Below are 14,663 nucleotides of genomic sequence, written 5' to 3'. Positions count from 1 at the left end.
ATCCTACTTCCGTAGTGATACTGCCTCGGAAACCCAAGGAGGGGTCGCTATGAGTCAGGGCTGACTTGACGGCACATAACAACAACAACAACAACATGCTGACAACACAACTTTGCTGAACATGAGGATGACTTGAAGCACTTACTGATGAAGATTGAAGAATACAGTCTGCAGTATGGATTACATCTCAATATAGTAATAATAATAATAAAAAAATCTTCACATCTAGACCTATAGGCAGCATCACAAAAAGTGGAGAAAAGATTGAAGCTGTCAAAGACTTCATATTGCTTGATTCTATAGTCGACGCTAATGGAAGCAGCAGTCAGGACATCAGAGGACATATAGCACTGGGCAAATTGGCTGCAAAGTAGCTCTTTCAAGTGTTGAAAAACAAAGGTGTCTCCTTGACAACTACGGTGCGCCTGACACAAGCCATGGTATTTTCAATAACCTCATATGCATGGGCAGTGAATAAGGAAGACCAAAGAAGAATTCATGCTTTCAAGTTGTGGTGCTGGCAAAGAATGCTGAGAGTACCATGGACTGCTAAAAGAATTAACAAATCTGTGCTGGAAAAAAGTGCAGCCAGAATGCTCCTTGGAAGTAAGAATGGCCAGACTTCATCTCGCTTACTTTGATCATATTGTCAGAAGGGACCATTCGTTGGAGAAGTATATCATGCTTTGTAAAGTGAAGGGTGAGTGAAGAAGGGAAAGCTCTCAAGGAGATGGATTGACACAGTGGCTGCAATGATGGATTTAGATCTAGCAAGGATTGTGAGGCTGGCACTTGACCAGGCAGTGTTTCGTTTTGTTGTACATAGGATCGTTATGAGTCAAAGTCAACTTGACAGCACCTAACAGTAACAACAACAACAGTTCATAAAAATCTTAAATTTCTCCATATCTGGCTTTAGCTTTAGTGTTGTTTTTTTTTAAGTTTGAGTAATATAAGATATGTTGTTGTTGTTATGTGCTGTCGAGTCGGAGCCGACTCATAGCGACCCCTCCTTGGGTTTCCGAGGCAGTATCACTAGGGAAGTAGATTGCCTCATCTTCCTTCCAAGGAGTGGCTGTTGGGTTTGAACTGCCAGCCTTCTGGTTAGCAGTCAAGTTAGCCACTACGCTACCAGAGCTTCTAATATACTCACTCAAAACTCATTGCCATTGAGTTGATTCTGACTCATCCTGATCCCTATTGGGTTTCCAAGGCTATAAATCTTTATGGAAGTAGATTGCCCCTTCTTCCTTCTGCAGAACAGCTGGTGGATTTGAACCACTGACCTTCTGGTTAGCAGCCAAATGCCTTACCCACTACACCACCAGAACTCCAATATAAGATATACTATAGTTAAATTTACCACTAAACTCTGGTAGCATAGTGGCTAAGACACTTGCCTGCTAACCAGACGGCTGGTGGTTCAAACCCACCAGGCACTCCTCAGAAGGAAGGTTGGGCAATCCTACTTCCGTAGTGATACTGCCTTGGAAACCCAAGGAGGGGTTGCTATGAGTCGGGTTTGACTCGATGGCATGTAACAACAACAACAACAATAATTAAATTTGAATAATATAAGGTGCTGTTAAATTTATACTAATATGAGTGTGTATTGTAGCAACTTCATAGAATTTATTCACAAACAACAAAATTCTAAGAGCTAATTTTGCCTCAGTATTATGGGTCTTATTATATTATAATAATATGTTCATATTTAAAAAAAATATACAACTGTTTTTAAAAGTTTTAATCATTTTTCATTGTTTGCATCTGATATTCTATGCAAAGATAGAAATAAATATCAACTTTATTTTTCATGGTTTGAATAGAATCAAATGTCATTTTTTTTCATATTTGTAGGGTACAGCAAACTAAACATAGAATGTAGGTAATCAAAGAGACGTAAATTTGATACTTGGCCTTCTGAGTAGATGCATCTTATGACCTAAATAGAACTGCTGTTTAAAAACTTCCCAGGAAGTTGTAAACAAAGAACACTACACTCAGTATTATTGTGTGTTTGGCTTTGTTCCACATTTTTCCTCCCACTCTATCCAGGATCTCCAGTTTTGATCCTTTCCCGAGTGGTTGTCATTGGTGGACAGGCACCATTTAGTTCTTCTGGTCTCGAGGTCAGTCATGTCCTACGGCTGATTTCTTCCAAATGCCCTTGAGTTTTTGCACTCTTCTTCGATTCCGACAGTAGGAGACCATTAGCTGCATCTTGGATGGCCATTTGAAAGCTTTTACTGCCCCAGTTGCTACTCACCAATGCAGGGTGTGGAACAAGATTTGTGTGTGTTTTGTTGCGCCAATTGGGTCTGGTGTCCCCCAATACTATGGTCCTGAGTCAGTAGATCCATTGGATCTCTCTCCCAGTGTCTGGCTGTCTGTGAGGGATTACTCTATGTCCGTCTTCTGTTGTTTCTGTAAGGAGTATGAGTATTTTGAATCACTAGTATCTGTGTAAGGTTAGCCTCAGCTGAATCTATCTTTGGTCTAGAGTCTAATCCTGTTCACTGATGCCCATCTGATCTTCTCAGATGTTTATGTGTTTATCTGTAGCCTGGTGTTTGGTATTAATGGTAATGCAGTATTGTGGAGATACTGGTATTAGCCTCTGTTGTCTTTATCTTATGTGCTCAATTCAGTGTCCTCCCTTTGACTAATGTTATAATGGTGGTCACAGACTTTTTCTATACCATCTCTTCCCTTACCCACATCAACATGTGGCCCCCAAACAGCCCGAAATTATTCCTTCCCATTCCCTTACCACCCGCAGTAACCCACCAAGTGAGTTCCCTTCCTTAAGCAAATCCTTCTTTGTCTTTGTACAATAATGGGCTCATACAATATTGGTCCTTCTGAGATTGACTTATTTAATTCAACATTATATCCTCCAGGCTCATCCATGTTGTGAGATGATTCACATATCCTTCATTGTTCTTTAGTGTAGCATATTATTCCATTGTGTGACGGTACCATAATTTGGTTTCCATTCACCTGTTGATACACTGAGTATTCTTAAAGGGAGTTTAAATCATAAGGAAATAAATTTACTCTATGATAGTAAACTAAGTCATCACACAGACTTAAGAAATGTGTATTGGGAGAACACTGTGGCTTGACTTATTTTTAAGAATAATTAACACATTCATTCAATTTCTTTGATCTCATTCTGTTCCATTTTTTACTATGGTATGTACCAGTGAGAAATATTGATTAGTTTTGTGGAGTTAAGGAAGCTCTTAGAGAGGGAATTGTCAATGGACACAAGAAATGGAGGAATGTGCACATTTGGTTGCAGTGAGTTAGTATCAGAAAGAAGGAAGAAAAGGAGAATGTAAACATAGAACACATATATCTTCAATGAAATAATGTGCTGTCAATCTCTAATCATGTTTTAATAAAAGCCAACTTTCCTTCCAGTTGACCCTGAAAATGATAATTAGAATTATCAGTGTTGCATTCTTAAGAGCTACAATTAGCTACATTCTACTTGCCATTCTGGGTTTAGATTTTACTTTTTCCTACCTTGTCAACATATTGAATAAGTTATCAAGTTATTAAATAACTTCCTTCATATTTCAAGGAATGATTCATCTGGTATTCAGTCATTGGTATTCAAAGCATCAAGTCTTTTTTTCAGATGATCTGTAAATTTAGGGGAAATGTGATCAAAGTCATCTTTTGGCTCTCGTGGACTTGTTTCAAATTTCCTCAGCTTCAACTTGAACTTGCATAAGAGCAATTGATGATCTATTCCACAGTTAGCACCTGGCCTTCTTTAGACTGAAGATATTGAGCTTCTGCATTGCCCATTTCTACAGCTGCAGTTAATCTGATTTCTGTGTATTCCATCTGGCAAGGCCCAAGTGTATAGCTGTCATTTATGTTGCTGAAAAAAAATGTATTTGCAATGAATCAGTTGTTGGTCTTGAAAAATTCTGTCATGAGGTCTCTGGTGCCATGTCTGTCACCAAGGCAGTATTTTCAACTACTGGTGATTCTTCATTTCCTACATTTGCATTCCAATCACCAATAATCATCAATACATCTTGCATAGTGGCTAAGACACTTGCCTGCTAACCAGACGGCTGGCGGTTCAAACCCACCAGCCACTCCTCGGAAGGAAGGTTGGGCAATCCTACTTCCATAGTGATACTGCCTCGGAAACCCAAGGAGGGGTCGCTATGAGTCGGGGCCGACTCGACGGCACATAACAACAACAACAACAACAACATCTTGATTGCATGTTTGGTCAATTTCAGACTGTAGAATTTGAAAAAAAAAAACTTCAATTTCTTCATCTTCCACCTCAGTGTTTGGTGCGGAAATTTGAATAACAATGCTATTAGTTTGTCTTCCTTGTAGGTGCATGGATATAATCTTATCACTGACAGCACTGTACTTTAGAATAGATCTTGAAACATTGTTTGTGTTGCTGAATGTCATACCATTCTTCTTCAATTTGTCATTCCTGGCATAGTAGATCATATGGTTGTCTGACTCCAAAGGGCCAATTCCAGTCCACCTCAGCTCCCTAATGCCTATCATATCAATCTTTATGCATTCCATTTCATCGTTGACAACTTCTAATTTTTCTGGACTCATGTTTCATATTTTCACATTCCAATTATTAATGCATGTTTACAGTTCTTTCTTCCCATTTTGAGTCATGCTTCATCAGTTAATGAAGGTCCTGAAAGCTTAATAAAGCGTTCAATCCACACCATTAAGGTCAACTCTACTTTGAGGAGCCAGCGTTTTCCCAGGGGTACTCTGAGCATCTTCTGACCTCTTGGGTTCATCTTCTGGCACTCTATCAGACAAAGTTTGAGGGCTCTTCATAAAGCTTTCCATTAATATATCAGAGTATCATCAGTATTCATAAGGTTTTCACTGACCAAGTTTTTCAGAAGTGGTTGGCTCCCTCCTTCTTCTCAGTCTTAGTATGGAAGCTCCACGGAAACCTGTCTACCATGGGTGACCCTATTGATTGAAATTCTGATGCCATAGCCTCCAGCCTCACAGCAACACACAAGCCACCACATTACAACAAACTGACAATATATAAAAATGTATTTCACAAAATAATTTCTGCTATATCTAGCTTCCAAATTAAGAGGCATGAGAATTATTTTAGAAGTTTGCAATACATCCTGACATGTTCAACGAATCAAATGCTGAAGGTTGTATATCTCCATTCCTATCAGTGTCTCTTTATGGTAAAATAGCCTTATAAAATTACCTTCTGTTGTTTTGAGGAATTCTCTAGTGATCTCTCTCCTTCTCTCTCTTCTTTATTTATTCTTCAGTTGCATCACTAATACACTTTAGCATTCCTTGCCCAAAACTTTGGGATCATAAATGTTGTAGATTGTTTGGCTTTATAAAATTTTAACAAATGGTATGCATACAAGCTCATCATGGTCATGGATTGTGCTCTACACAAACATTATATTACTGATCACATATGAATATTCACACTATATGTTTTATAAATTGAATTTTGTTCTTAAGAGTGATATGTAGGAGTCCTAGCACCTGGTACCTGAACTTGACACTGTTTGGCAATTGGGTCTTTTTATGAGAAGAAGGTTGGGCCCTAACATCATCAGAATGGTATCTTATAAAAAAGTAGAAATGACACAGACTGTTAGGCAGAAGGAGGGCCATATGATTTTGGAGGCAGATGAGTGTCATGGATTGCCTTTAGCCACCAAAAACTAGGGGAGAAGTCTGGAACTTTCTCTCTCAGAGACCTCAGACAGTATCAACATGCCTGATGTCCTCATTTGTACTTCTAAGAGGACTGTCAAACAATGAATTCTGGTTTTGAAAGCCACTGACTCTGGTATTTAGATACTGCAGCCCTAGGAAACTGAGTGGTAAATAATTACTCTATATATCCTCACACCTATTTGGAACAGCTTTTGTTGCCCAATGAACTTGTACAAACTTTCAGCAACAACAGTAAAAACAACTACAACAAAATTAACAACTTCGACAATGACAAAAATCTTTTGGTTTCATACTTCTCAGGGTTTTATAATTTTTAATATAATACTGAAGAATGTATTATCAAAAAAAAAGATCTAAACTTGACTAAAATTCCTCCTTCCTTATCATTAAAGGTCTTTGATCATTCAAATTCAAAGTAAACGTTCTTTGTAATCCAAGCACATAGACAATTCAGATCTCTTTATGGGTTCTACTTTTTGTATTAATCAGTAAAAATTTTGCAGTCTAAACAAAGTTGTTATTTTATATTCTCTACATGTTGAATGTAATAGGTCAAAATTTATAATTGCTTAGTTTTCTCCCTTAGCATATTGTTTCTTATATATATTTATACTTAAAAGTTATGTAAGGCAATGAAATCTACAAGACCATCTGAATGTTTTTTTGTTTCTGAATTGCATCCCAGTGTTCCCCCCCCCCCAATGTGTATATTCAACACATAAATGTATTGCCAAGAAGGAAGGTGATATTGAACTTAAGAACCAATATTTTGGCAAAGCACCATTACCCATAGGAGTCTCATTAATGCATTGGCACAAAAATTGGGTAAACAACATGTGGTTTAGCAAATCTATTTAGATCCCAGGGGAGAACATTAGCATAGGGAGAACAATATGGAACATCAACTTTTACTGTGTTTCCCAAATGGTCATTGCTATTTTATGGAGATGAGGACACAGGTAGTTTTAGTATTACAAAGTTTTCCAAATAATATGATCTCAAGCTTGCAGACAAGAAATATTAGGCACTTTAATATCATGACCCCTAATACAACCTCTCTCCCCAGCAAATACAATCATGTATGCATGAAACTTTATATCATAGATACTAGTTTTGTTACATCTAAAAATCTATTTCTTATATTTTAATTTTATGTTTTCACTCCAAGGTATATCTTCTTAATTAAGATCTAATAATTTTTTCACTGGTGATAATGCAATATGTTAATGTGTGGAGGAATTGCTAGCATATACTTGTTTTGTGAAAATTGGATAAAGGCACCCCTCTGGATGACTGAATTAGGAAAAAGCATCATGCCAAGGCACAGGAAAGTTTTCAGCCATCACTTGTCCCTTGGCTGACAAATGCTGTGGGGTTGTGAAAAACAGATTCTTCCAAGTGAAATCTACATATGTTTCCTAAATAGTCATTGCCAGTTTATGGGGCTGAGGACACAGTATTACAAAGTTTCCTACATAATATGATCTGAAGCTTTCAGGAAATTGATAGCATCAACCTTAAGAAAGAACACAATAAGGGCACTTCACCTATGTAGTACTCTTCCATAATATCCATAACTTCTGGCTGCTGATGAGAAAATATCAAACAAACCCAAAAGGAAGGATATTCTAGAAAACATCTGACCAGTACTCTTCCAAAGGTTGAAGAAAATGAACAAGAAGAAAAGATCAAGAAGCGTGCAAACATCCGAGGTTACTGAGTCCATAGGTGGCAAAAAAGGTAAAACTCTTGACTGCGAATCATAAGGTTTGAATCCACTTCAGAATAAAGTCCTGGGGATGTACTCACCGAAAAAAAAAAAAAAGCTGTCATTAAAAACACCATGGAACACAGTTTTGTTCTGATACAAATGGTATTTCCATGAACGGAACAGTAGCTGGAGCTCTGGTGGTGTAGTGCCTAAGGCATTTGGCTGCTAACCAGAGGCGGGTGGTTCAAACCAATCAGCCACTCCTCCAAAGGAAGATTGGGAGATACAGCCTCAGAAACCCAAGGAGAGGTTGCTATGAGTCGGGACTGATTACATGGCCGTGAGTTAGGATTTTTTGGAAGGATTCTTGACAGTTAAATGCGACTTGGTATCCAAGACTAGATATAGGAACAGAAAAAGACATTAGCATAAAAACTGATGAAGTTTTAATACAATCAGTAGTTTAGTTAACATGTTGTAGCAAAGTTAACGTGGTAATTTTGACAAATATGCTATGCTTATGTTATATGTTATTATTAGGGAAAATAGTGTAAAGGATATACCAGAACTCTCTGGACACTATATCTCAACTGTAAATCAAAAATAATTTCAATATAAAAACTAAACCAAAAACACCACAGTGGAGTTGGATCCGACTCATAGTGACACTTCCTTGGGTTTTCAAGGTGGTATCACTACGGAAGTAGATTGCCCAACCTTCTATATAAACATTAAAAATAATAATTATAATCTCTATCTCTCACTGAATACTGACCTGTGTTTTCTACATGATGATTATTACTTTTTTTTTAACAACTACTTCACTCTCTAAATGCCCTCTCTGCTTCTCTTCTAATTGTAAGGGTGTGTTTAAAACTCTGTGTTATATCTCCTGTAGTTGAAAATAGTATGTTATGTCTTGATAAAAGAGTTCTCTGTTAACTGAAAAAAAAGGGAAAGAATGGATAGAATGAGCTCATACTTTCTATCTTAACTTCTTGTTGCTGAAAAAAATACACTAAAGTGAATATCTGGAGATTCAGGATTTGGACCCAGCTCAAGCACTAACAAAGCACACAGTGAATGTATGATTGTTTAACCTTTATGGACTTCAAGAGATATGTTTGTGTGCATTTACATTTATTTAAAGCTAAGAGACTAAAATATTGGAGAATATATTATTTATTCACAATTTTAGAAATTAGCTGTCATATAGAGAAAAGTAGGATTCATAAAGTTTATCAAGGTTGACATATATATGAGCAAATATTAAAAATACAATACATTTCCATATATGGCACACAAAGTTAGAAAGCACAATTTTAAATGTCTATTAAAATAGTAACAAAAATTAAGAATACCTATAAGAAAAGGAAAGTCTCCATAAATTAAGCTATATTGACTCCATGTGATGCTAACATTAATTAATCAATCAATTAATTAATTAAACAGTTTTTCATGGGATTTGAGAGTCTGATTTTAAAAGTTATATGAAGAGAACAATAGGGAGAAATGTCTGAAACTACCTGAGACTAACAACAACAACAAGGTCAGGGAAATTGCTCTGATATGTATTCATGATTATTATACAGCCATACTATTTAAGAAATTTTAGGTGTTAATGCAGCAAAACATAAATAGATAATGGTTAAGAATAGAGACAGTGAGAGATACATGTTTACAGAAACTTTTTTACATGAAAAAAGTACTTATAAGCTACTGTCGTAGTGTGAAATTGTTCAGACCTTAAGATACATTTCAGAGGATTTGTTGGATTTTTAAAGACCCATGTGAATGAGGGAAATCACCAGTTCACACAAGTTAAAACAAGGTGACTCCTGAGAGAAGGTGTGGGGCAGGCATGGCTATAGGGCCAAAAGAGGGATTTACAACACAATTTAGTGATAGGTTAAATATTCATTTAGGTCAGAAGAGGAAAAGTCAAGCAAAATGAGGAAGATATTTCCTTTTGTTCACATTGTAGTTTATGGGGGGCTACAAAGATAGGTTACAGGGTTAATTGTAAAATTCATTTAGGCACAGAGATTTACAATCATAGTCACACAATTCTTACAATACATACATTTCAGAACAGGTTGTAAAAACATCTACTTTGATGTCAAACAGTTCTTGGGGATGCTTGGTATCAGAGCTGGCCATAAGAATGGGCTTCAACTCTCCTTCCTTAGAAATTGTTCAACAGAAATCTTTCTGGTTATCTGGGAACCTTAGATAAATAGTTGAGGTCTTTTACCTGAGTCAAAATTTCTGTACACTTATCATGAAAAGAGTATCTTTTTAGGCCATTTTATGCAAATGTATTTAGGTTGCACTTCTTCCACATCCTGCCTTCATTTCAGTGAAAACATCTCCCCAGCTACCTGTGGTCCTAGCCTGATAAAGAGCCTAAAGGGCAGACATTGTTTACTTCAATTTTAATGCTGCTCAATGTGGCAGAAACATGGATTTTGTTGAAGAAATTTACCTTAGCTAAAGGTTCAGGAAAATTTCTCTTTGACACTACATGTGTGCAAGCATAGAAAGGTGAATTCTACAATAATAAAAAATGAGAAAATTGAGAAAGAATAATCAATCCTTACTACACATGATAGACAAAATTTAATAATGGACACGTTAAGACATAATACTCAACACAATACCTTAAACTACCTAGAAGAGAGAATAAAATAATATTTTTATTACCTTGACTAAGGAATTTTTTTTTAACTCAAGATATAAAGGCATGAAATTCAAAGGAATGACAATTTTTAACAAAATTAGAATTAAGATTTTTATTAAACAATGCAATAAATGAAACAAAAACACAACTTACCAAATGGAAGAAGGCTTTGGTGAATATGTAATGAAGAAACTATTGTGTTCTATACACACACACATACACATATATATCAAGAATCTCACAAATCAATAAAGAAGAGAACATAACCCAATTAAAAATGAACAAATGACATAAAGCAGTATTGTACAAAAGAGGAACAATTACTGAGCGTGTTTTGGAAACATGCCCAACATCATTAGTAATCAAGCAATTGAAAATAAAAACCACAGTGAGGTACAATTTTATACCCGCTACATTAAAATTACTAACTAACCCATTCTTGGTGAGAGTATAAAGCCAAGGGGCATTTGTGAATTAACGTGAGGATGAAATACCGTGACTACTCAGGAAAATATTCCTGTAGTATTGAAATTTCCAATACCCTATAGCTGAGCAAGAAGCTTTGGTATCATAGTGCCTTAGACATTTGGCTGCTAACCAGAGGCTGGTGGTTTTGAACCTACTCCTTGGAAGGAAGGTTAGGCAGCCTACTTCTGTAGTGATACTGCCTCGGAAACCCAAGGAGGGGTCACTATGAGTTGGGTCCGACTCAATGGCACATAACAACAACAACAGCAACACAGCCTAGCAACAATAATCTCAGATATACGTGGGCAACAACAGATATCATAAGCCTGCTTCTTAGCAGCATTGTTCAAAATAACATCTGGAAACTATTGACCAGAGAAAGGAATAGATATTAACTACCACATCAATACAGATGAATACTAGAAATTAATATTGAGGAGAAATTTTTCATCTCAGAACAAAATATTCAATATAATTTTTACACATATTAATGTCTTAATAATAAAGTTACCCTAAAATAATATGATACAACATTTCTCTCTAAGGAAAAGAGGACTTGAAGCACTTACTGACAAAGATCAAACACAACAGCCTTCAGAAAGGATTACATCTCAAAACAAACAAAAAAATAAATTCCTCACAATTGGACCAATAAACAATATCATGATATACAGAGAAAAAAAAAAAAAAAAGTGAAATTCTCAAAGATTCACTTTACATAGATCCATAATCAATGCCCTTGGAAATAGCAGTCAAGAAATGAAATGATGCTTTTCACTGGACAGGTGCTGGAAAACAAAAAACAAAACAAAACAAAACCTTCTTAATGTATTAAGAAGCAAAAATGTCCCTTTGAGGATGCAGGTGCACCTGATCCAAACCATGGTATTTTCCGTCATATGGTGTTGTGGTTAGATGCCATTGGTCAGTCCTGACTCGGTACAGAACAACAACAAATACATTGTATAAATCTGACAAAATTCTAAAATGCAAGGAGAGGAGGAATAGTCCAAATAATGACTACTTCAGTAAAGGAGCTAGAAGGATGCAGATAAAAGAAGGAAGGACAAGGAGCTTCAGTAAGGTTTTATTTTTTAATTTGATTATTTAGGCAAGATATTTATCATATTAATCATATATATATTTCTGTTTCATATTTTCTATTTGTGGATAGTTTTATGATAAAATGTACAATGCAGATTATTTTCTTTCTTTCTTTTTTTATTTTGAAAGATGTGCTTTCCTTCATTACAGGAAATATATGAGGTCCTTTGTTGCCACATTCAGGCATGGAATGACTCTTCAGTGAAAGCCTATAAATTTACTCTCTGTGATAAATTTTTAAAATCTTTTTCTTGACTGTGTCTCTCACTTCCTCTTTGAGTTATTAAATGTATTAAATAGCATAAAATTAAACTTTATGTTACCCCTAAGTAATGGCAAATCAGATCTAAGATTAATTTTGATAATCCACAAAAGTCAAGAATTGAAATATTTTATTCATGCTCTAAAAATTAGCTGGACTAAATTTACATATATAAAAGTGTCCAAAAATTCAAAATTGCAGCCAAATCTGGCCTTGGGGAGAATCCAAAGGAACTTGCATTCTCAGAGGCTCCCCTACCTACACCTTCATTCAAAGCCCCCAAGCATAAACCTGCCCTTGTGACTTATCAACATGTTCCTTCTAAACAATTCACTCCCTTTCTTCTTATCCCATAAGCTATTTGCAGATAATAGTTTGGTGAAGTCTCTCCCTGGTGACTTTCTGCTACTCAGGGAAGACAAGTATCAGTCCACCATAGTATACTAAAGTCAGATTTTTCACTGCCAATATATTCTTTTAGTTTTTTCCCTGAGGTTATGGGTCTCTTTGGAACCTGTCTTGAATAATAATTAGTTTGGAAAATGGAGGTAGAAACAGGAATGCTCTTTACATTAGAGAGCATTTATTCAGAGAGAAGAGCATAGGATAAGAACGGAGAGAAAGCTTCTGCGGAACTTGACCGGCCAGAGACCTTCTCTCAGTCTCTGACACTTGTTCTCCAGACTGTTTGTACATGACATCCGTGGGGAACAGCGGAGCTACCTCTGCAGGAAATGAAAGAGAAGCCTCCGTGAGGATACTCTCTGTCTCATGAAATTGAGGGATCTGTGGTTCTCTGAATGGGTCATTGGAGATTTCTGAAATCCCCAAAGGTATAATTTGCTTCTTGGCACCTGAGCAAACATTGAAACACTTCTATCACAACAAAAAAGTCCAAGTTTTTCGTGGATATATATATTTTTAGTAGGTAAAAATTAAAAAGATGAATTACTTTTAGAAAATGGGATAATAATCAAATAATTATTTTTATATCTGCCTCTATAATTAAAGTGCATAAGCTTACAATTCATATTCAAGTACATGTTCATAGGCATATCTCATGAAAATAATTCGTTCTTTCATAAAAAAAGTTATTATCTCTTGTCTTTCGTGGAAAAAAAAATGTAGTGTCTTAGAAAATTCTGCAAAAAAAAATACATATAGCAGCAAATACTCTTTTTCTTTTTATGATTGTTGTTGTTGTTATGTTCTGCCAAGTCAGTTCTGACTCACAGTGACCGGGTATACAACAGAACAAAACACAGCCTGATCCAGTGCCATCATCACAACAATTGCTATGTTGGAGCCCACTGTTGCAGCCACTGTGCCAAACAATCCAGTTAAGAGTCTGCCTCTTTTTCATGGACCCTCTATACTTCTAAGTATTATGTTATCTGGGACTGGTACCTCCTGATAACATGCCCAAAGGATGTGAGATGAAGTGCTGTCATCCTCATTTCTGAGTATTCTGGCTGTACTTTTTCCAGAGATATGTGTTCATTCTTCTAGCAGCCCATGGTATATGCACTATTCTTCATCTATTCAGTAATCATGGTGTGGTACTTAAAGTTGTGTGCCAACTTGGCTGGGCCTGGTTTTGAGTGGCTGGGCAGCTAGATGTAGTTATTCCCAGTGATGGGACTGGTCATCAACTCCATGGTGTAATCTGCTGTGAATAGCTGAGTAGCTGCCTTAGGGATGTAGTCTGCTCCTAGTATATAAGAGACGCTTGGAGAATAGTCTCTTAACCTTTTGCCATGCTTGGATACTGCATGTAGCAGAGTCTTCATTCAGCAACCTGCCGCGTTGGCTGCCAATCTTGAGACTATTTCTGGACTTGAGCTGGTGGCCTGCCATGTTGCCTGATAATTTTGGGACTGTGCCATTTTTCTTATTGATCTTGGGTTGTCAGCCTCAGCAGCCAGCAGCTGCCTGAGTTAAGAGAAGCCTTCAGCTTCAGTGGGCTGTGAGCAAGAGGTAGAGCCTAAGGTCAAGGGGCCTTCACCCAGCCTCTGATGTTGGCACTTAGAACTGGGACCATAGCCTCCTAAATTATAAGAGAATAAATTGCTCTTTTTTAAAGCCATTCACTTGTGGTATGTCTGTTAACAGCAGCACTAGAGAACCAAACCACATGTTATACGTAATTAAATGTATTTTTCATGATTAGGGGAGATAAATCAAAGTTTGTTACTAAACTTAAATATTTAACTTAAATATTTAAGTAATCAATATTTAGTTCATTTATTACTAGAGAAATTTGTGTCTTTAAGCAAAGCATCTTTTCTTTTTTTTTAAATTGTCATTTGGGTGAAGGTTTGCATAGCAAATTTACTTTCTGTACAGTGGTTCACATATACTGTCTCATTACATTGACCAAAGTTTACCACAATGCAACAGCTCCCCTCCCACTTCCTTCCCATAGTTGCCTCTTCCCTGTGTCCATCCCTCCATGCACTCCTGCTCCCTGAGCTGTCTCCTTGTGCTTAAGCAGCCCTTCTTTCTCCCATGATTGTTCTCTCCAAGGAGTATATCTACTTGAGGTAAACGTTCAACACATATGCCTGTCTTTTGTTTGGCTGGAAACCACAGGTGTGGGTTCAATTCAAGATCCGAAGGGCAGATGGGGGCCATAGTCTCAGTGGTTCCACCAGGCTCTATTGGACCAGCAAACATGGTCCCCTCACCCCCCC

General features: G+C 36.7%; 1 protein-coding gene across 1 annotated transcript in view; it reads left to right on the top strand.

Moving 5' to 3' along the window:
• The window catches only part of LOC103212174 (cadherin-10-like), a 315,162-nt gene extending 302,836 nt beyond the window's left edge, over positions 1-12,326 (top strand). Inside the window, exon 10 of the mRNA XM_007958185.1 lies at positions 12,172-12,326. Within this exon, the coding sequence (XP_007956376.1) occupies positions 12,172-12,326 (155 nt within the window). The remainder of the gene's footprint in view (positions 1-12,171) is intronic.
• Positions 12,327-14,663: the final 2,337 nt, after the last annotated feature.

Source organism: Orycteropus afer, unplaced genomic scaffold (assembly GCF_000298275.1).
Source record: "Orycteropus afer afer isolate SDZICR_OR568_19922 unplaced genomic scaffold, OryAfe1.0 scaffold00864, whole genome shotgun sequence".
Lineage (NCBI taxonomy): Eukaryota > Metazoa > Chordata > Mammalia > Tubulidentata > Orycteropodidae > Orycteropus > Orycteropus afer.
The sequence above is the reverse complement of the archived record's forward strand: the minus strand, read 5'-3'. Positions and strand labels throughout refer to the sequence as shown.